Below are 21,908 nucleotides of genomic sequence, written 5' to 3'. Positions count from 1 at the left end.
GCCTGTGAGCCATGGCCGCTGAGCCTGCGCGTCTGGAGCCTGTGCTCCGCAAGGGGAGAGGCCTGCGTACAGCAAAAAAAAAAAAAAAAAAAAGAATCACCTGGAAGGCTCAAATGGATTTCTGTATCATGTGTTACACGCTCCCCACTTTTCTGACTCCCTAAGTCTGGGTTGGGGCCTGGCAGGTTGCATTTACATTAAGTTAACAAGTTTCCAGGTGATGCTGATGCTGCCCTGGTATCAGATTTTGAGAGCCACTGATAGTAGGTAGTGGCCAGTCTTTGCAGTAGACCAAGAATGAATTAATAATACCTGCTATAGTTTCTGAATATATCCTCCCCTTACAAACAAATAACAAGAAAAAAAACTCAAAAGGAATATCTGGTAGGGCTTACCTGGTTTGCTTTAGCCTGTGTGAAACCAAATGCACTTCAATTTTTAATTCCAGAGCTACTAATAAGTAGTATGCCTTGGACTTTTTATATTAAACGTTTATTTTGACTTCCATTAAATTAATTTACTTCACATACATTATTGAATACCTATCATATGATAGTTTGGAGCTGGGGCTCTAGCGCTGAATTCCTTCTCCAAGGGGCTTATGTGTAGTTTGAGGAAGATTGATAATAAACACATAATGTGTCAAGTGTTGATAAGTTACTTGGATAACAAAGTATGAGAGTTGAACATATTTATTCCTGCCTGGTATGAATTACATATCCCTAATAGTTTCTCATTTATTAGCAATCTGATAGTATTTCCTGAACCTTAGATTCCAGCTATTCCATGTGTTTTAGATTTTATTTCACTTTATTTTAGTAAAGGTCAGTTGTAGTACTTTCTCAATAGAACTGAGGCTGTGTGAGCTTGTTATCTTAAGAGTTTCAAGGTTTGAGCCTTGTGGCGTGATGTTATGAGGGCAACCTGAGGGTTTTTACATTTTGTGAACTTGAATGTCTCTAGAGGGCATATGAATTCTCCAGCTCATTGAAATGCTCACTGCTCTTTTTTATTCTTATACCAGGCCTGTTTTACTCACTCATGTTAATGGCCTGGGCCTTGTAGGCATTTGAGTTTAGAATACCTTCTTTAAACAGTTTAAAAAATAGTGCACTTTTTTCAAGCTGGAAAATCTAACCTAGGTAAAATGTAGTTATTTAATGGTAATTTCATTTTTGTTTAGGTCCCATGTTTCATATTTTTTTTGGTTAGTCTGAACTTTTTTGTGGGCAAAGTTGAAAGCGATTGATTACATTTCTCTAGCTAGAAGATCTAGTTTTAGAATTCAGGACTGCACGCACGCACACACACATACACACACTTTGAGGCTGTGCATGTCAAATGTTGGATAAACCAAACAGCTGATATATTTTGTTTGTTTTAAGTCAGAGATTGGATTGAGATTAGCAAGAAATTCAATATCTTAACATTTTCTGGATTGTCATTTTAAGTGTTGACCACAGATTGGTATGAAAAACCTTCCTGATCTTTGGCTAAGTGTATGAATACCAACTAGTGCTCGTTCTTCGAACTCCCTGTAGCTCTGCAGATGCTCCTCTGTGTTCTGCTTTCCTTTGCTACTGTGGTGAAGATTGGGTGGCTCCTGAGAAGAAAGTCATGTTAGCCAGTGTCTTAGTCTGTTCATGCTGCTGTACCAGACTATCATAGACTGGGTGGCTTATTTATCTCACGCTTTTGGAGGATGAGAAGTCTAAGATCAAGGCGCTGGCAGATTCAGAGTCTGGTGAGAGAGCCTGCTTCCTGGTTCATAGAAGGCCATCTTCTCACTGGGTCCTCACATGGCAGAAGCGGTGAGGGAGTTCTCCAGAGACTCTAAATCCATTCATGTGAGGGCTCCACCCCCATGACCTAAAAACCTCCCAAAGGCTCCACCTCCTAATGCCATCACATTGGGGGTTAGTGTTTCAACACATGAGTCTTGGGGGGACACAAACATTCACTCTGTAATAGCTAGCATGTAAGTGAATTGGTTTTCTGTTGTTTTTCAAGCAAAATATATGTGGAAATATAGCTTCTTTTAGGATTTAAGATTTTCTACTGTGACTTGTGCCTTTTTCATTTTGGTTTGAAAGTCTGTTTTCAAAGATATTTAAAACCAGAGCAGTTTGTTTTTTTTTTTTTAAGGCCACATGAAAGACCTGAGAGGCATCAGAAGTCATTGCTTCTGTGGAACTTCATTCTGTCCTTAGAGCTGCGGGACTTCACATCTTAGGTTCTTTTTCCTCTGTCACATCTTTGACTTGGAGATTTGCCAAAGTGAAACGTGTGCTTGGGAAGCAGGTGTCTCCCCAGCCGCAGCGCAGGGTGGAGTTAATTGAACCGAGTGGTCCAGGAACCCATAGAGTTGGTGTGTTCATTCTTGGCATTCAGTACTTGAAGATTTCTTTCTGAGCTTGTCACTTACCTTCCTTAATTCCCAGCGTTTGGCGTAGAGCAGGTGTATGATGTGGTTTAGGTGATAAACACTTGATAGGAGGTTCAGTAACCTAGAATCACATAGTGAGAAAGTTCTTTGTTTTTCAGTTACTTAAAAAAAAATTTTTTTTTTTTTTTAAATCCTTCTGAAAGCAGAAAGGGGGTATTTTGGAGCTAGCGTGTAACCCTTCTCAGCATCTGCCGATCTCCTTCATTCACAGGGAAAGCAAGCTTCACTCAGAACCTTTAAAGGCAGCAGGGCCTAGCTAGAATTTCACGACACTGTGTTTATTTCTGTATTGCACATGACACTACTTTTCTGTTTTTGATCAATTCTTATTTTGTTTTAAGTGCGAGTAGTTTTATGCACAAGGGGGTGATTCTAGGAAGCACCTGCAGGAGTGTGGAGACAGAGACAGGGATGGTAAGGAAGCCATGAAGAAGGCAACACTGCGGCGACGGGAGTGGAACCCCAGTGGGGACTTGGGAGTCAGTGCATACTCACCCAGAGTAAAGGGAGACGCTGGGTACTTACACTGAGTTCTCATTAGTCATTACTTGATGGTGGCTCCTGGGGGTGTTAATTCTCTAGAACTTCCAACTGGCCTCTCCTTCAGGCAGAGCAACCCCGGCAGCCAGAGAGAACACTGGCAAATAATGGTAGGTGTTTACAGTGCCCTTTGTGGATCACTGTAAATGGGTGGGGTACCAACAGTTTCAGCTTCACTCCCAGACATGCTAAGCTTCTCCTACATCCTCGTCATCTTAGTCAACGGCAACCCCATCCTTCGGTGCTGAAGGCTAAAAACTTTAGAGTCATCCTTGACCCTTCTCTCACATCGCACATCCAAACCATCAGCAAATCTTGTTGGCTCTACCTTAAAATATATTCAAAATCTGACCTCTCCTCTTGCCCTCACTGCTGCCACCTACTCCAATCCCCCATCATCTCACAGCCTTCTAACTTAGTTTATTGCTAGTACAGAAGCTGGAATGATCCATAGAAAATCAAAGTCAGATTACATCACTGCTCAAAACCTTCCACATGTCCTCATCTTAGAGTGAAAGGCAAAGTCTTTCCATTGCCCATAAGGCCCTCCAGCATCTGGCCTCCTTCTCCCTTTTGTGTGTGTGCCTGTGTGTGCACACGCATGTACAGTTCTTTCTGTTTTTAGTCTTATATGTAGTCAAAACATTCCTTTCCTCTCCATTTTCTTCCCTATTTTTTTTTTAGTGTGGGTTATGTGATTCATTTGTGAATTAGATTCATTTGCCACAGTTTGCCATTCCATCTTTACCACTACATCCTGGGTGAAATTTTGTGTTTTTTTCCATACAGTGAATGTACTTTTTATAGTGTATAGTTCTGTTGGTTTTGACAGATGCATGGAGTGGTGTATCCACTACTGCGGTTCCATACAAAAGAGTCCATTGTCTTAAAAATTCCTTCCTGCTTCCCCTTTGCAGACAGTCCTTCTTTCCACCTTCCAGTCCCACTGGCAATCACTGATCTGTTTTCCTCCCTATAGTTATGCCTTTATAAATAAATGAGAGTCTTACCATATGTAGCCTCTTTGGTCTGATTCTTTGATTTAGCAGAATACATTTAAGATTATTCTGTGTTGGGCTTCCCTGGCGGCGCAGTGATTGAGAGTCTGCATGCTGATGCAGGGGACACGGGTTCGTGCCCCGGTCCAGGAAGATCCCACATGCTTGCGTATCGCAAAAAAAAAAAAAAAAAAAAAAAGATCATTCTGTGTTGTGTAAATCAATAGTTCACTCCTCAAGTGTCCTTTAAGTATATTTAAGCAAAAAAAAGTGAACTGATTTAAAGAAAATATTGAACAAACATGATATAGGTGGCACATAGACATGAGACACGTCTTGAACCTGAATGACTAAAATTTGGAAATCAGTGTGATAGAAAGATGATAGGTCAAGGCTTTGCTTTACCTGGTACCTCTGCCAGTGATTAGCTGTGTGCACTTGGGGAAGTCAACCTTCTGCTCTTGAGTTTCTGATAAAAATAAACAGTAAAATGGCTGATCCAGTAGTTGTTAGCTCCTACCATGGTTCATAAGACACAGGGTATCTTAGGTGCTTTGGGTAGCTCTTTTTAACATTAGCATTTCATTGTTGTGAAGCACCCATCACCCCTGGATTTCACAGTTGTTAGGACAACCTGTTACAAATGCTTTATTAAATCTATCATGAAGGAATAAGAGCCAGCCATTAAGAATGAGGTACGCCTTCAATGTAAAGCTCCAGTTCATCCACATTTTTTTTTCTGTTGGGCTTTTCTAAAGGATAGGCTAGGGAGAGCCTGAGTCAGAGCTGTAGTCATGTCCAGGAGGTACTGGTGGTGCGATAAATCTCTGTGAGTTTTTAGCACTGTAGCATTTGGAATTTAATTTCCATAGTCCTTTCCCTAGGTAGATTTCCCAGAGCTGTCTGTAAAGATGGATTGGAGGTCATAGTTTCCCAGAACTTTATCGTGGTTCGTGCATAGGCCATCTTGTCACATCGTTGGCAATGTGTATTTGAGGGTCAGTGCATGTTAAGAACTCTCCACTGATAACGGAAAGCGGGAAAGGGAACCAGAGATAATTGCTGTTTTGTTTTTATTTTTAAAGATGAACAGATTCATAGTAATTCTTTTTTAAATCATAATTAATGGCTGCTTAAAATCCCTGGCCAGGTTGGGATTTTTGAAATTGGAAATGGGATAATGATTGAGTTGTATTTAGGTGACACAGTGTCAGTGTAAAATCGGAGAGTCAGTGGGAGGAGTTCGAGAACGCAGAACTGATTTGTGTTGATTTTACGTGTGGCACATGGTAATATTAATTTCACTTTTTACTTTTAGTAATGAATGTTATAACTATTGAAGATTATAAGAGCACATACTGGCCAAAATTGGATGGTGCCATAGATCAGCTTTTAACTCAGAGTCCTGGTGACTATATCCCCATATCCTATGAACAGATATACAGGTAAGTCAAGATTTAATTTGCTTGGGTTTTAGAGGGTATAGTGAAGTTTACAGCAACTTGAATTATGACAGTTTGTATGCATATAATATATGATACCTACATGAAGGCTCTGTAAGTTATTTATATGTTCCGTACTTGTGGATTGGGGGTTTGATTTATACTTTTTGCTTCAGAATTGGTTTTCAAATGAAGATAGTGTTAATCCTACCTCAGCCTGCCACGCCCACCATACATAATGCAGAAATTATAGAGGTCAGTGGAAAAAGACAAAAAATATGTAGTTTTAGTATCACAGGGAGATGTTAGCTTAATCTGTTGATGTTTGTGGCACACAAGTTTAACTATCTTTGGTTATTTTGTTTCCCAGCTCCTGGTAAATGGAAGTAGCAAATCAGTGAGGACTGGGGTGGGTTGTGAGATCAGCCCAGTCACAAGAGGAGGAAGTGACAACTGTGCTGTTCTGCACAAGTGATGCACAAAGAGGTTACACAGCAAACGTTTTTGTTAGTTAGAAACCTGCTGATTGTCACTCTCTTCCTTATTTTGACATTCATTAAAACGAGAGAGAAACTGGCTTATAAGTAGTTATCATAGTCAGACTCTCAGATAATCACCCAATATTAGATTATCTAATACTGATAAAACATTTAATAGAATACTCAAAAAGATTATTTGTAGCTGGTGATAATGTCCCTTCCATATGAACACTGATTGGGGCAGGATAACTTTTTGTTTTAAGAGTTGCAATGAGTCACTTTTTGAGGCCTGAATTAATTATTTGACCAGTGGTTACATATTGAGGGTATGCCTTAACCTTAGGTTGAATTAAGTGCTTCAACCTTAAAATCATTAACTTGGTTTTTCTGTCTCCCCTCCTCCCCACAGTTGTGTGTATAAATGTGTATGCCAGCAGCACTCGGAACAGATGTATAGTGATCTGATTAAAAAGATAACTAATCACTTAGAAAGAGTCTCAAAGGAGCTGCAGGTAAAGAACTTATGGTATTGGTTTTAGCTTCTTTGGGATTTTCTGACTGGTTGGAATTAGCTTGTATATTATACCTTTGGAGGCTTGTTCATTTGATTATGATGTAAATATATAAATATTTTAGAGATGAATATTGATCAAATGTCTTATCTTTGGAATAGATTAATTTGAAAATTTGACATAAACTGTGGACATTTTTGAATTAAATGTATTTCCGACTTTAATTCTGTTTATTACCATGCAATATTTCTTTTATGTAAAACCTTATTCTGTTAACCTCAGTATTTGGTGACTTTTATATTATAAACGTGTATATTCTAATTTTTTTCTGGAACTTTTTTGAAAATTATTATCTTTGAAGTGGTATTTGCCTACCAGTTTCTAATACTTGCTAATATAAACAACTGAAGTCAGCATTTTGTTGATAAACCCTCTACAGATGAACATCATCCCAGCTGTAAAATCTGGGGCAAGTTGCAGGAAATATTTTATTTAAGGAAGCACTTGGCTTCTTGATCCTACTCTGCCCCTCCCTGCCTCAGTAAAGTTTCCAGTGCTTGAAGGTCAGGTACTATCTTTATTCCAGGACCAGATCACATTTTAGTTGTGGTGTAGAAGTTACAAGATGTGCAGAAAAGTCACTCAGCAGTAGATCACCAGGGTCCACACCACAATTAGGAAGTGCTCCAGCAATTCTGAAATATCTACAGTTTCTAGCAAGTGCTGGGTTGCTATTTGGATATTCTCCTCACTTACCTTGTGTTTTTTTTGTTTTGTTTTTTTAAGTATAGTCAGAGCTGTGTTTATCATAGCCAAATATATCTTTTTCCTGTTGTTAGTGTAAATCGTTTTCGTCATCTTTTTGCCATTAAATACAGAACCTTTATTCATTTAATAAATATATTTAGTGCTAGGCATTGTATGTAAACCATAGATGAAACCTGAGATCTGCGCATTGTAGCTTTGAATGATTTGCTTACTAATTCTTGACTCTCCCCTCTCTCTGAATCCCCACGTTCGATTTACTGCTGAATCCTAGTTATGTTCTATTTCTCTCTTGGCTCCTGTCCACTTGGCCACCACCCAGTCCAGGCCACATCATCTCAAGTGTTTTACTAAAATGCTCATCTTAGTTGGTGCTCTGCCTCTAGTCTTAACACATCTAACTAGAATCTTGCGTTTCAGTCAGAGTGACTGCTTCTAAAGTACAGCTCTGATTATCATATTCCTATTAGAATAAATTCGAAATTTCTTAATATGATTTAGGAAGCCTTTCACTTTCTGACTCCTACTTATTTCTTCAGCCTGATGTCTTACCTTTCTGCTCCTGCATACTGAACTTATTTCAGTTCCTTGAACATTTTAGGTACTATCTCACATCTTGGCTTTTGCCATGTTTACTTAACTGTCTGAAACATTGTTCCTTTTCTTCTGCGCTCTTATTTTTTCGGTCAGTGTGAACTTAACATTTAGGCTGCCACTTAGACATCATTTGTTTTGGGAAACATTCTCTGATACCTTGTTCCCCAAGTCAGGTTTGGGAGCCCCTCATCTGTGCTACTGTAACACCCAGTACTTCATGGTAGTTCATTGTGTAATTTCTGGTTTAGCTGTTCCCCTTCCCCACATTCCCCACCCCAGTATTGTGTTCTGAGAGGGCAGAGGAGCATGTCTGTTTTCATTATTGTGCTGTTAGTACCTTGCCCAGTATCTCATACATACTAAGCATCACTTGCTGAATGAAATGTATAGCAAATGAATGTTTATAAATATTTACTCTCTGTTGGATAGTGAAAGCTTTTCTAGTAGAAATCCGAGTTTGATCTCGTTTTTTAACATGAAGTCTTGGTGGTCTTTGGGGTGCAGGGTGTACCAGAGATTTCATTAGATCGACAAAGAACTCATCTCAAAAAAGATTGTTTTATGAATACTGTTTTCCTATTATTAAAATAATATTAAATATTCTAAAACAGAAAGCGAACCATTTCAATTCAAATTATAAGGATAAAATAATTACTTGTCTTGCTTATAAAAGTTATCTATGAAATGTGAATTGGAAATTTTATAATATGTTTTACACGTATGCTTTGCCATCCCGTGAGTCATTAATTTGACTGATAGAATTGTGATTTGCTAGTTATTTGTCATATTGCAGTTTCTGCTTGTGTAGAATTTTTTCTTGTACTTAATTTTGTAAGCACTATACGACTACATTTCATTCTTACAATTAGAATATTACTGTAAAATGTTTTAAAGTTAGAGGGCACTATAGTACTGCGTTATCAAGCTCAGTCTAATTGGCAGTTTTGGAAGGCCACTTGGCTACATTCTGTGGCATAAATTTGCTTGATCAATTATCAGTAGTACAAAGGTAACCTGTTACTTGCCCAGGATGGGCTGCACAGGGTACTAATACTTGAGAGTCACTGAGGTTCAGAGAGTAAGTTTCTGAGGTTTTGGAGAGTGAGATCCCTGTCAGTGTGTGTAGAGCTCCTTTATTCTTTATCAGGAATGCATAATAGTTCATCGTACCTTGCTTTACTGATGTACCTCAATTTATTTAACCACTTTTTAATCCATGAATATTTAGGTTGCTTCCAGTCTTTTGCTGTTACTAACAGTGCTACAGGGAATAATCAATCTTGTAAGTTTTATTATGCTTCGCTTCATTGTACTTCACAGACATTGCATTTTTTACAGACTGAAGGTTTGTGGCAACCATGTGCTGAGCAAGTCTTTCGGCATCATTTTTCCAATGGCATTTGCTTGCTTCTTGTCTCTGTCACGTTTTGGTAATTCTCACAATATTTCAAACTTTTTCATTATTTCTATATTTGTTATTGTGATTTGTGATCAGTGATCTTTGAATTACTGCTGTGACTTGCTGAAGGTTCAGATGACGGTTAGCATTTTTTAGCAATAAAGTATTTTTTTATTCTTTATTATTATTATTAGTTTTAGCAATGAATTATTTTAAAATTAAGGTATGTACATTGTTTTTTTTAGACATAATGCTATTGCACACTTAATAGACTACGGTATAGTGTAAATATAACGTCTATATGCACTGGGAAACAGAAAATTCATGTGACTCGATTTGTTGATATTTGCTTTATTGTGGCGGTCTGCAGTTGAACCTGCAGTATCTCTGAGGTCTGCCTGGCATGTCATTTACTATGTCCATATTTTGTGGTTCACAAAAGTTGTACCAAGTTATATGCTTCCACTGGTTCTATACGTTTCAGAGTGCCTGTTTTCCCTACCATTACTAATATGGCGTATTAGGTAACTAAAGAATTTTTGCTTTATACTAATAATAGGAATAATTCTTATAAAAATAACATAGACGGGCTTCCCTGGTGGCGCAGTGGTTGAGAGTCCGCCTGCCGATGCAGGGGACACGGGTTTGTGCCCCGGTCCGGGAAGATCCCACATGCCGAGGAGCGGCTGGGCCCGTGAGCCATGGCCGCTGAGCCTGCGCGTCCGGCGCCTGTTGCTCCGCAACAGGAGAGGCCACAACAGTGAGAGGCCCGTGTACCACAAAAATAAATAAATAAATAAAAAATAACATAGACAGGGGTGATAGCTCTTTTGATGCTAGTATTTAAAAAACCATATTGATAAATGTGAAGGTAATATACGATGTAAAACCAGGGAATTTAGCTTGTCTTTAGAATCCATACATGTCCTACTTTGAGTTCAGCAATATGGGACTATAAAAAAATCTTACTTTGAAATGATCTATTTTGTAAAAGAATGTAAACTCGAACGATTGTTAAATAGCAGGGTAAAGTGGATAAAAACATGGGGACCTGGGCTCTGGTCTCAACTCTGCCACTCAGCAACTGTGTGCCTCTTGATTAAACATGCTAATATCATCTTGTGAATTTTCTCAACGTTAAAATGAAGTGGCTTTACTGAAACACCTGGTTGCTTTAAAGCTCAGTTCTAAGATATTTTTTCTTTGCTTCCTGCTTGGCAAATGCTTCTTCATCCTTTTCTCAGGCTTGAACTCATTTGTGTCCACCTGTGTAAAATCTTCCTAGAACCCTCACACTCCCCTCAAACAAAGAAGCAAACAAACAGGCCATTGGAACCTTTTCTTCTGTGCATTCGTAGCGTCTTGGCAATAACTCTGTGTTGTTTTTGCGACCATGTCTGGCCACCTCACAGCCCTGTCCTCCTTTGAGGGCTTGTGTTTCTATCCTTAGTGCCTGGCAGTTACAGCTCAGCAAATGTTGAGTGAATGCTCAGCATCAAATTTGACCAGTGGGAAGAGTAGCATAATTAGCCTTGTATGACCACTAATCTTTGCGTCTCTAGGTGCTCAGGCAATGAATTTATTCATTGTTCAGTTAATCCAGTACATTAATTTATTCAGTGTTGCAAGTATGTGGCATAATCCTGGTGTAATCTCTACTTTATAGAGACCTTAAGGGCAGTTTTCACTGGGGACAGAACAAGAGTGTATGCCAGGCCCCAGGAGCCGGAAAAGTCTTATTTGGGTGGAGTGTTTTGTTTGCAGTTGCAGCTCTGATTTTAGTAATGATATATTGTTATTATGAGCTAGAACAGGAGTGTGGGATGAGTTGAATTTGACAGATAATCAGAAATTTGGTGTTGGGGTTGATAAAATCAATGAGTTGAACCTTTAGGGCATCAGCCTCTTATCTCTCAAGGGCATCTTAAAATAGCTACTGGTGTGTGTATAGTTTACATGGCCCAGAGTGACTTACTTATCTCTATCAAAAGCCATATATCAGTGTTGGAGGGCCTGAAGAGTGTATGAAATAATGTTTCCTATTCCCCAGTTACTGATTTAAAAGCTAGAGAATACTGGTTTTTAGAGATTGTAAAAGATTATTTTACTTTGTTGAACCTAAATGCTTTAATATAACAACATAATCTAACTTGCTTCCTCTTTTAAAAAAATAAATATTGTTTTCATTTTGGAAACAATGACTTTTTGACCACTTCGGCAACTTAAAAATTTTTCTTGTTAAATTTATTAAACTACTTATATAGCTAAACCTACTTAGTATTCTGCTTACTCTTGTATTTTATTACATGTATATCTATACTTTTTACTTACTACTAGGTTGTTTGAACTGTGACATATATTTTGCGTTAGTTTTTTTTTTAAACCGTTATCTCCGCTTGTGCTTCACTCCTCTGTTCTTTAATTGTGGTAATGAACATCTCTATTTTATTTTCCTTTTTCCATGCCTCCAGAACCTCAAAATGTGAATTTCCAGTTCTGATTTTTTGATATACCAAAATTGGTTTATTAGTTCAGTAAACAATATTCTGGTTAGTTTTGGCAAATTCTGTTGAAACTTTTAGCAATCACTGTACTTTTGGTGAGGGCTCAAACCAGCTTTTCCAAATGCCTATTCAACAGTTCAACTTGGATTTCTTCTGACAGATACTTCATATTCATGTCTGAATCTAAATTCCTCTTCTCTCAAATCAGTTTTACTCTCAGACTTGAGATTTTATATTCACCTTTGACTCCTTTTTTCTCCCTTACCTGTTATTTCCAGGTGATAGTCAAGGTTTGATAGAATACGGCAATTTCATTTGCTTCTGTCCCCTTTCATTCCCATTGCTGTCATCTTTTTCCTTATTATTGGTTCATGCCTGCACTAGAGCAGTACTCTCCTAACTGGTCTGCCTTTCTGCAGTCTGTTCTTTTGACTGACGAATCCTCTAAAAATGCTAATTTTTGATGGGCATACTTTCTTGTTCCCAAACCTTAAAGACTCCTTGTTGCTTTTCTCAATCACAGTTGATTTCTTGGACAGTATAAAAACAACTGAGCTGGTTGACTGGTTACAGGGCTACCTAGTGGGGAACTTAATATAGCTAGCTCTTTCCTATATAACTATGCAAGGTACTCTGTTAGGTACAGCCGTAGACATATGATTGATAAGGCTAGATAATTTTAGACCAACCCTCCTGCTGAGAACAATTTTTAAAATGGGCCAGGGAGCTAATAAAAAAATGAAGAATTGTAGGACCAAGACCTGGGAAGAGAAGGAAATCCAGAGACGGGAGACTAGCACTTGAGCCATTTCTCTTCTAGAGGCACCTATTTATTCTGGAAGAAGAGGCTACTAGGCTGAGAAATTTAATAGAGCTTTGATGAGTTTATGGGGATAGAATAATAAAAATTGGAGGTCAGGTCCCACCAAACCTAAAGGATCACATCCCAGGTATAGTAAGAATAAAAAGTTACAGACTAGCTTGTTGTAGCCGACACTTGATTCCTGACTGGATTCAGATGGTCTGGATTTGCTGGCTCCTCTAGTTGCTTACCAGAAGCGAAAGTAAATTCTTCCCGGAGAAAGAACATTATCCTAGACATCAAATTGTTTCCATAATTTTTCATAAACAGTGTCTGACGTTCAGTCAGAAATATGTAGTTATATTAGGAGGTGAGGTGATCATAAAACCAAGAGAAATACATGTTTTAGACAAGAATTGGGAGAGTGCTTCCCTGGTGGCGCAGTGGTTGAGAGTCCGCCTGCCGATGCAGGGGACACGGGTTCGTGCCCCGGTCCGGGAAGATGCCACATGCCACAGAGCGGCTGGGCCCGTGAGCCATGGCCGCTGAGCCTGCGCGTCCGGAGCCTGTGCTCCGCAGTGGGAGAGGCCACAGCAGAGAGAGGCCCGCGTACCGCAAAAAAAAAAAAAGAATTGGGAGAATTCATCACCAGTAATCTCTAACTTTAAAGAAATACTGGAATGTTCCTCAGATAGAAAGAAAATGTCCCTAGATGAAAATTTGGAGAATCAGTAGGAATGAAGGAAAACAAGGATAAATATGCAAGTGTAGAATAATAATAGTGATAATGTCTTATAGGGTATAATATAAATAACCCAAACACATGACAGTTGCATGGAAGATGGAAGAAGGTAAAAGGATTTAAAATGTTCTAAGGCCCTTGCATTGTTGAGGAAGAAGTAAAAGTACTCATTTATTTCAGACTATGGGAAGACAAGGATGCAGTCTATAACCTTAGGGTAATCACTAAAAAAAATAGTAAAACGTGTAATTAACAAGATAATAGAGAAAATGGAATAATTTGAAAATAAAGGAGTCAAGAAAGGGTAGAGAAAGGTACAGAGAACAGATGGGACAAATAGAAGAATAGGAAGGTGTATCAATTACATGAAATGTTAAAGACAAAATGCTGCATTAAAAAAGTAAATAATTATTGGACTGAATGACATTCTGCAGCCTTACTAAATGCTGCTAACATGAGACACATCTAAAATATAAGGAGACAGAAAGATTGCAAGCAAGTGATGAAAAAAGATACACCATACAAACATTAGCCAAAAAGAAAAACAATATAGCTACATTGATATCATAAAAAGTAGACTCACAGCAAGAAGTATTGTTGGATATAAAGAGAACCTTTTATTATGACAACGTTCGGTTACTAGGAAGATAATAATTCTAAATTTGTATTGACCCAAGATACCCAGAAAAATCAACAGATCCAAAAGGGGAAACAGACAACTCCACAATCATAGTGAGAAATTAACACATCAGTGGCTTTAGCGTTTATCTCAAGAAATTAGAAAAAGAACAACAAATGAAACCCCCAAAAAAGAATTAAGTCACAATCTCTGCTAGTGTACCTTTGGAACAATAAGAAATATTCAGGGAACTATGGTATAAAGCAGAATAAAGAAAGTGCTGTATCAGACTAAAGGTGAAATGATCACAGACAGATGGAGGGATGAAGAGGAAGATGGCGTTAAAAATACGTCATGAAAAATGATATTTGGGGAGGGGGTGTTTTGAGCTGAGAGAACTTCCATAAGTAAAGACTTATGGGTGAGAGAGGTTTGGGTAACAAGGAGTGGTCCTATGCGGATAGAAAGTGAGGTATTTGAGGGAGATTGGGAGGTGATAAGGATGAAAAAGGCAGGCTGGGGCCAAATTGTAGAAGGCCTTAAAGGCCAGGAGTTACATTTTAGGAAGATCGATACAAGACGGATTGGAGTAGGAAAGAATGAGATATGATTACAGTAGACTAGATGAATTACAGGTCCACAGTCCCTTATCTGTAATTCAAAAATAGAAAAAAAGCTTTGAAAATGGATTTGTTTCCCTCTAAGTTTGGTGCCAAAACTCATTTGGAGTAAAATTTGATTTAAACTCATGTGAGGAAGGAACTTAGTTGGGAACATTAATGTATTTTCTCCCAGAAATATCAATGGATTGATATTCCCAATCTCTACTGGGTATTTTACATAGTATATGGTATATGTACCATAATACCTTCTAAATCTGAAATCCTCTGAATTATGGCACATCTGGCCCTAGGAATCTTGGATAAGAAATTGTGAACCTGTTGGCAATGAAAAGGGAGAAAGAGATGTCTGGGGCACATTGCAGAGATCAAAGAAACAGGATAGATAAGACAATAATTAAGTTGGAAGAGAGGTGGGATGAGAGGATTTAAAGATCATTTTGGTTTCAGTGGAATTGTTAGAAGTTGGTAGTGGGGACTTGAGAGAGGGAAGGAGAATGATAGTGGTTTTAGAATGTTTATTAGTTCAGCTAACATTTAGTGTCCACGTGCCAGGCATTGTGCTAGATGCAAAGGGTACAGTGATAAATAAGATGGATTTGTTCTTTGTACTGTTTAGGGGAAATGTGCGATGGTCATTTTAATATACTGAAATGCGATGAGTAGTAGGATAGAGATATGAAATGAGTCACAAGTCTTGCTGATTTTCTCCCTTGTAAAATGTCTCAAATTTATCCCCTGCTACTTCCCTAGTTTAGGTCCTTAGTCGTACTTTCTTGAACAATAGAAAAAGATTTCTAGTTTGTATCTTGACCCTGCACCTTCCCTCAATCCATTTTGTTTATTTTTTAGACGTGTCATGTCATTCATTTTCCCAACCTTCTGCCTCCTTTTACCTAAAGAGCAAAGACCATACTCCTTCACAAGAATTTCAAGGCTCTTTACACCTGAACTCAGCAAGATAGTGTAACAGTATTTTGCTTTTAAAATTTAAATGTGGGAGAGGGTGTCTTTTTATCTTTGTGTATTTTCTTAGTTTCTTGTGCCACTATTTCTTTCCTCCCTTCCCTTTCTGCAGAGGGGGCATTCTAGTTGTCTGTTAGGGTTTTCCCAGTTTTTAACTTCGCTATTCCCGGTAGGCTTAACTAATCACTTTCTCTTCTTTGCTGCTGTTAGCACTTTATTTGTGTTGCTGCTAGAGTACTTAGTTTAGCACTTGGGATATATTTAGTTACCAGCAGGATATCACCTTTGCAACACTGGGAGCTTCTTCTTCTTTTTTTTTTTTTTAAATGAATTTATGTATTTTATTTATTTATTTATTTATTTATTTATTTATTTTTGGCTGCATTGGGTCTTTGTTGCTGCGCACGGGCTTTCTCTAGTTGCAGTGAGCAGGGGCTACTCATCGTTGCGGTGCACAGGTCTCACTGCGGTGGCTTCTCTTGTTGTGGAGCAGGGGCTCTAGGCACGCGGGCTTCAGTAGTTGTAGCATGCAGGCTCAGTAGTTGTGGCTTGTGGGCTCTAGAGCGCAGGCTCAGTAGTTGTGGCTCAGAGGCTTAGTTGCTCCGCGGCCTGTGGGATCTTCCTTGACCAGGGCTTGAACCCGTGTCTCATGCATTGGCAGGTGGATTCTTAACCACTGCGCCACCAGGGAATCCCATAGGAGCTTCTTAAGGGCATGAATCCTGACTTACTTGTTTCTCTTGGCCTGTGTGGTATTGAACTAAGTTCTCATTAGGTAAATATGCTGTCTTAATGCTATTAGTCAGATGTTTCCAGTCAGGAGTGTACTTCTCTATCCCATTGAAGTTAGACTTGGTCGAGTGCTTTGGCCTGTGGATTGTAAGAGAAAGAGAAGTGTGCTTGGTGAGGCGTTTACACAAAGATCTGCGCCTTTAAGATCGGCAGTGCAATTTTCCATGTCTCCCTTTCTCTGCCAAGTGTTCTAGGTGGTAGAGGCTCCCTTAACCTGCGTCCCTGGGTGATTATAACATGAAGCAGACCCTCAAGATGGGCATGTAACGTGGGAGAAAGAAAACTTTGCTATATATTTTTTTCTTTTTAAACACATTAAAAATTTTTGTTATTTTTTTATTGAGATACAATTCACATACCCTAACATTCACCTTTTTAAAGCGTACAACTCAGTGGTTTTTAGTATGGTCATGAAGTTGTGCAGCCATCATCACTAATTTCAGAACATTTTAGTCACCCCAGAAAGAAGCCAGCACTTACTAGCAGCCACTCACTAATCTCCCCTCCTGTCAGCCGCTGGCAGTAACTAATCTACTTTGTGGATTTGCCTATTCTGGACACTTGATAGAAATGGAATTCGTCAATATGTGACCTTTTGTATCTGGCTTAATTTACTTATTAGCATGTTTTCAAGGTTCATTCATGCTTATAGCATGATACTTCATTCTTCTTTCTGGCTGAAAAACATTCCATTGTTTGGTTATACCACATTTTGTTTATCTAAGCTCTGTTTTGTTAAGTCACTGAGATTTTGGGGGGGCGTTGACTGGTAAAATCAGTATTTGAATTGATAATACTTAGAAGATTCTGTTTTATCTCACTACCATTTGGATAATTGAACTTCATGGATATAACATCCTTTACTCTTAAAACTGTTTTAAATGACACTTAGACAATTTGATTATTTTTGTGTACATTTGAATCCGGAATCCACTAGAGCAGTTGGGAGGCATTTTCTCCCCACGTAATGTTGATAAATTTATTGTATATGTTAATATACTTCATCAAATTGAGAGTATATTTTCACTTTGGCCAAATAAAAATATTCTGGTATTTTGATCTAGTAGCTTTATAGTCAGGAACCCACTAGCAAGTGTGTTTCTTCCAACAGTTTCTTTGTCAGTGGTTTGGAACTTAGACTGTATATTACCACCAAGAAACAGTGTTTAAACAGAGATTTTGGCTCCCAGGCCAGGACAATAACATTGAATTGTTAGGAACAGCACTGATAATACTAACCTGAGTGCAGGGTCCTGAGGAGGAGAGACCACAAAGACAGAAGCAGAAAAGGAAAATGGTGCAGTTTTTATTCTCAAATAAGGCAGAATTTAGAATAGTTTAAATGAGTATTTGTCAGCTATTTTAAAGGAAGTTAACTAATTGCGTTTAAACCATTCATTTAAATGAATTTAGAGTAATTTTAATGTCTTTTAAGCTAAATATATCAAATATATCTTGGTTGAGTTAAATATAATTTAACTCTCAAACCAATTAATAATGGAAATTAATAGAAACTAAATCATAATCAGTCAACATGACTTAACTTTGCTTCAGTCTTCATAGACGCCAGATTACCTGTAAAAGCTTTATTGCCATACTGCCAACAAATGAAACCAAGTTTATCTTCCTGTTTAAAATGGGCCAAGGATTGCTTTGCTATTTGTGTTTTGTCCAGTGGGTGGCAGCATAATTCAACTAGTTGTATGCAGTCATTTGAAAGCTTGTATACCTTTCAAAGGCTATAATTTCTATATCTGTTGAGCTACAAAGTGTGTTTAAAAAAATGTTTCATTCTCCCAAAATAATGCTGTTTACTCTTTGCTATAGTGAGGAAGATTTTTAGATAGAACATTGTTATCCTTTCTACATAGATTTCAAGTAAGGTAAATATCACTGCCAACTGGTAACTATCTCTTCACAGAAAGTCTTTCTTTTTTTTTAAAATAAATTTATTTATTTTATTTATTTATTTTTGGCTGCGTTGGGTTTTTGTTGCTGTCCGTGGGCTTTCTCTAGTTGTGGCGAGCGGGGTCTAATCTTCATTGTGGTGCGCGGGCTTCTCATTGCGGTGGCTTCTCTTGTTGCAGAGCACGGGCTCTAGGTGTGTGGGCTTCAGTAGTTGTGTCACGCGGGCTCAGTAGTTGTGGCTCGCGCGCTCTAGAGCGCAGGCTCAGTAGTTGTGGCGCATGGGCTTAGTCACTCCGCGGCATGTGGGATCTTCGCAGACCAGGGCACGAACCAGTGTCCCCTGCATTGGCAGGCGGATTCTTAACCACTGTGCCACCAGGGAAGTCCCCAGAAAGTCCTTCTGAATAAGTATTTGGAGATCTATTTTTAAGTCCAAACTAGAACTTAAGCGAAGTTGTTCTTAGAGAATTTGCCAGTGAGACGCCTTAACCCTCTATCAGTCTACAGGCTTCCATTCAGATCATAATTCTAATAAGTTTACTACCATCCTTTGAAGGCAGGGTCTGTGTTTTCTTTTCATGTGTCCTTATAGAACTCAACATAATGCCAGGCCCCAAAGAGATCCAGTAAAAGTACTTACTAGTTGACAAAAATAAAAACCATATGCTTGCCTTACAGCTGAGATTATTAAAACCACCTACTTATTCCAGTTAAAACAGCATCCTTAACTCAGGAAATGGAATTTATGATGAGCAGGAGAGTCAAATCACTTAAATAATGAATAATTATTTGCAGTTGTTTATTATCAGAGTGTAGAGTACATTTAGGAGTTGTATTCTTTTTAAAACAAACTTTTTGTTTTGAGGCAGAGTTATGTACTTGAATTGGAAGTTTTGCTCAGTGGTAAAAGAGATGAGGCATATAGGAGATTGAGAAGTCCTCCTATTTCATCTGACTTCGGATATTTTCTCTTATGAAGTAATCTTGAACCTTTTGTAACTGTTCTTTGTTACCTAGCTAGTCAGTTAAAAAGCTGAGATTAGAACCTAGGTTTATCTCATTGTTATGTGGGTAAGCTAAAGGAATCCAGGATCACAGAAGCTTGGCTTTAATTTTGTTTAGTGTTCAAGTCCAAATAGTATTTGGAAAAGGAGGAAAGTCTTACCTTAGAAATAAGCGGGGAAGAAATTTCCGTATAATTGTAATAGTAATGATAGTAACAGTTAACTTTGAAAGTTAAGAGACCTAAGAGAGAAATGTCTTCTACTGTCTTTTAGACTCACCTTGACCTTTTTTATTGTTGCTTTTAATTAGAAAATCATCCATACAACTTATATTAGGAGCATCAGAGATGTGCATTATAGTTCTTACTAGCTCCCGAGATTCATTTACCTTCTACGTAACCTACGCTTTTTGGATACTTTACTATGGAAACAATATCTACACAGCAGGAATGGGAATGGATGAGAATATAATGCCAGATGTATGTATTTGTCTATTTGGAAAGAAATTCCAGTTTTATGTAGCATCTCTGTCAGCCTTAGGTGTAATTAGTGTTGCTTCTGGAGCCTTGATAAATCTGTCTGTTGGCAGAGTGGTATTGCTCTGGAAAGTCATGGAATAAGTTGGTTAGACTAAAAGTATATTACACGCTATTCATTTTTGCTAAAGTTAGTCATGTAGAGGCAAATTTTTTTAAAAAAGTAATTTCCAGTTTCATTCAGAAAATAATATTAAGAGAGCATTCAGGTCCGTTTGTATCGTATCCATAATGCCGAAGTCATACTTGGTAATATAGGAATAAATGTTAAAATGTTAAAAGATTATGAAGGAACTGTTTGAAAACTTTTAGCATTTCTGTTTGACTTAAAAAAAACCTTTTCATTTGTCTGCTGTAATTCCCCATCTTTTTATGCACGTTTCCCACCTCTTCTACTGGGTCATAACATACATTAATCATAGTTATTTTAAAGTCTCTGTATGATAGTTCCAATTTGTGGGCATCTCTGTGTCTGGGCCTGTTGACTGTTTAACTCTTGACAGTGGGTGTGTTTTCTTACTTTTTTGGTGTTTCTAATTGAATGCTAGACATTGTATAAAAGCATCAGTGGAGACTGACATAAATAATATTTATGCTTAGTAATGGGCCTGGCACTCTTCTGTTGGGCTGTTGGTGTGAGGAGTTGAATCAGTTGTATTAGTAGTTGACTTGGGTTTGCGTTTTATCATTTCAATAACCAGTAAGGCCTCAGATTCTCTAGCAGTGGACAGTGACTGCTCTGTTCCTAGTGTGAATCAGGAGGGGGTTTTCAGTGCTCCTGCTCTATCCTCAGCCCTTAGCAGGCCCTGCTTTGTGGCGGGGGCCTTTCTTTGCACTGTTGCCCTCTCCCAGCAGTGAGTGGATGGCTGTTGCTTGTTACTTGGTGCAAGGCTTCGGGGGTGGGGAGCAGGGTTTTTGGTTTGGGTTTTTTCCCTGGTTCTCTTACTCCTGCCTCAGTCATAGGTAGTCCCCATGCACCTGAACCCTCGGAAGTGGGGCTTTCTCAGTGTTCTCATCTCCCTCTTCCTCACCCCATTTGCAGATAGCCTTTTCCTTCTCAGTTCAAGGTCTAGAACTGGGGTTGGTAAACTTTTGCTGCCAAGGGCCAGATAGTAGTTATCCTCACGGGCCTTGTGGTCTCTATTGCAGCATCTTTAACTCTGCTGTTGCAGCATGAAAGCGGCTGTGGACAATTCATACATGAATGGACGTGACTGTGTTCCAGTCAAACTTTATTTATAAAAACAGGTGGTGGGCCAGATTTGGCCTGCAGGCTCTGGTTTGTTGACCCCTGGTCTAGAGCTCCGGAGAGTTTCTTGCTTTCTCCCTACCCCTTGCACCTCTTGTCCCCTATACCCTGTGGCAACCAAATTTCGCCTTGCATCCATGGGGGGCTTTAGGAGTGAGCAAGTTTCCTGCACTTCCCTCAGCAGCAAGATGCTTCTGTTTTGTAGTAGTGCAGAAACCTGGGCATGAATGGATTTTCTGCCCCCTCCTCGGTGATTGGTGACCTTTGCCTGTGACAGGAGGTCTAGAGGATTCCCTGTCCATCCCCCCACAGTAGACCGTTTTTACCTCAGGTAAAAGAAGGGTCACCAGGGTTCAGGTGGATCTCCTACTCCTTCCCTTCAACAAATGGCTTTTGCTTTGTAGGTGAGTAGGGGCCGGCGCATAGGCAGTTTTCATTCATGTCTTCCATTGGCGGCTAATCAGCAGCTGTTTACCCATGATGGGCCCGGAGTGTGTGTGGGTTTCCTTAGGGACTCCTGCCCCACCCTCAAACCTTGACAGGCCTAGCACATCTGTGCCATAGAAGGTGCCTCTCTGATCTCTTTCACTGCCCTCAATTATTCATCTCAAAGGCCCAGTGGAAACCCATGGAAAAGAGCTGGGGAGTAGGTATGGACTGCCCTTGTGTTGAGGCTCCCAGGGATTCTATACTGCTAGTTCACACTTGGCCTTTAATGGTTGATTTCAGCTTCGGTTGTTCTTGTACCAGCTTTTGTGGCTGCCATCACCAGAGAGAAACAGTTCACGTGTCCTTTCTTTCCTTAGAAGAGCTTGTAACGCTTTGGAATTCAGTTCACCTGGTTGGACATGGCAGTTGTAAAATGTAGTGACCTCAGGTCTCTGATGAGCTCAGAAAATTGATGATGTAGGTTAGCTAGCTTTTTCTTACCATCAGGGCAGGACTGATGTTCTCTGGTGGCTTTCTGCATTCTAAGTGGAGTTAGAAC

General features: G+C 39.0%; 1 protein-coding gene across 2 annotated transcripts in view; it reads left to right on the top strand.

The window, feature by feature from the left end:
• Window positions 1-21,908, top strand: part of CACUL1 (CDK2 associated cullin domain 1) — a 64,414-nt gene that overhangs the window by 16,123 nt on the left and 26,383 nt on the right. For both annotated transcript variants that reach the window (XM_027112724.1, XM_027112726.1), the window contains exons 2-3: window positions 5,303-5,429; window positions 6,315-6,417. In XM_027112724.1, coding sequence (XP_026968525.1) covers window positions 5,303-5,429; window positions 6,315-6,417 — 230 coding nt within the window. The remainder of the gene's footprint in view (window positions 1-5,302; window positions 5,430-6,314; window positions 6,418-21,908) is intronic.

This window comes from Aethalodelphis obliquidens, unplaced genomic scaffold (genome assembly GCF_003676395.1).
Source record: "Aethalodelphis obliquidens isolate GAN/ISIS:26980383/991018 unplaced genomic scaffold, ASM367639v1 scaffold11, whole genome shotgun sequence".
Taxonomy (NCBI): domain Eukaryota; kingdom Metazoa; phylum Chordata; class Mammalia; order Artiodactyla; family Delphinidae; genus Aethalodelphis; species Aethalodelphis obliquidens.
This window is presented reverse-complemented; position numbering and strand designations above follow the sequence as displayed.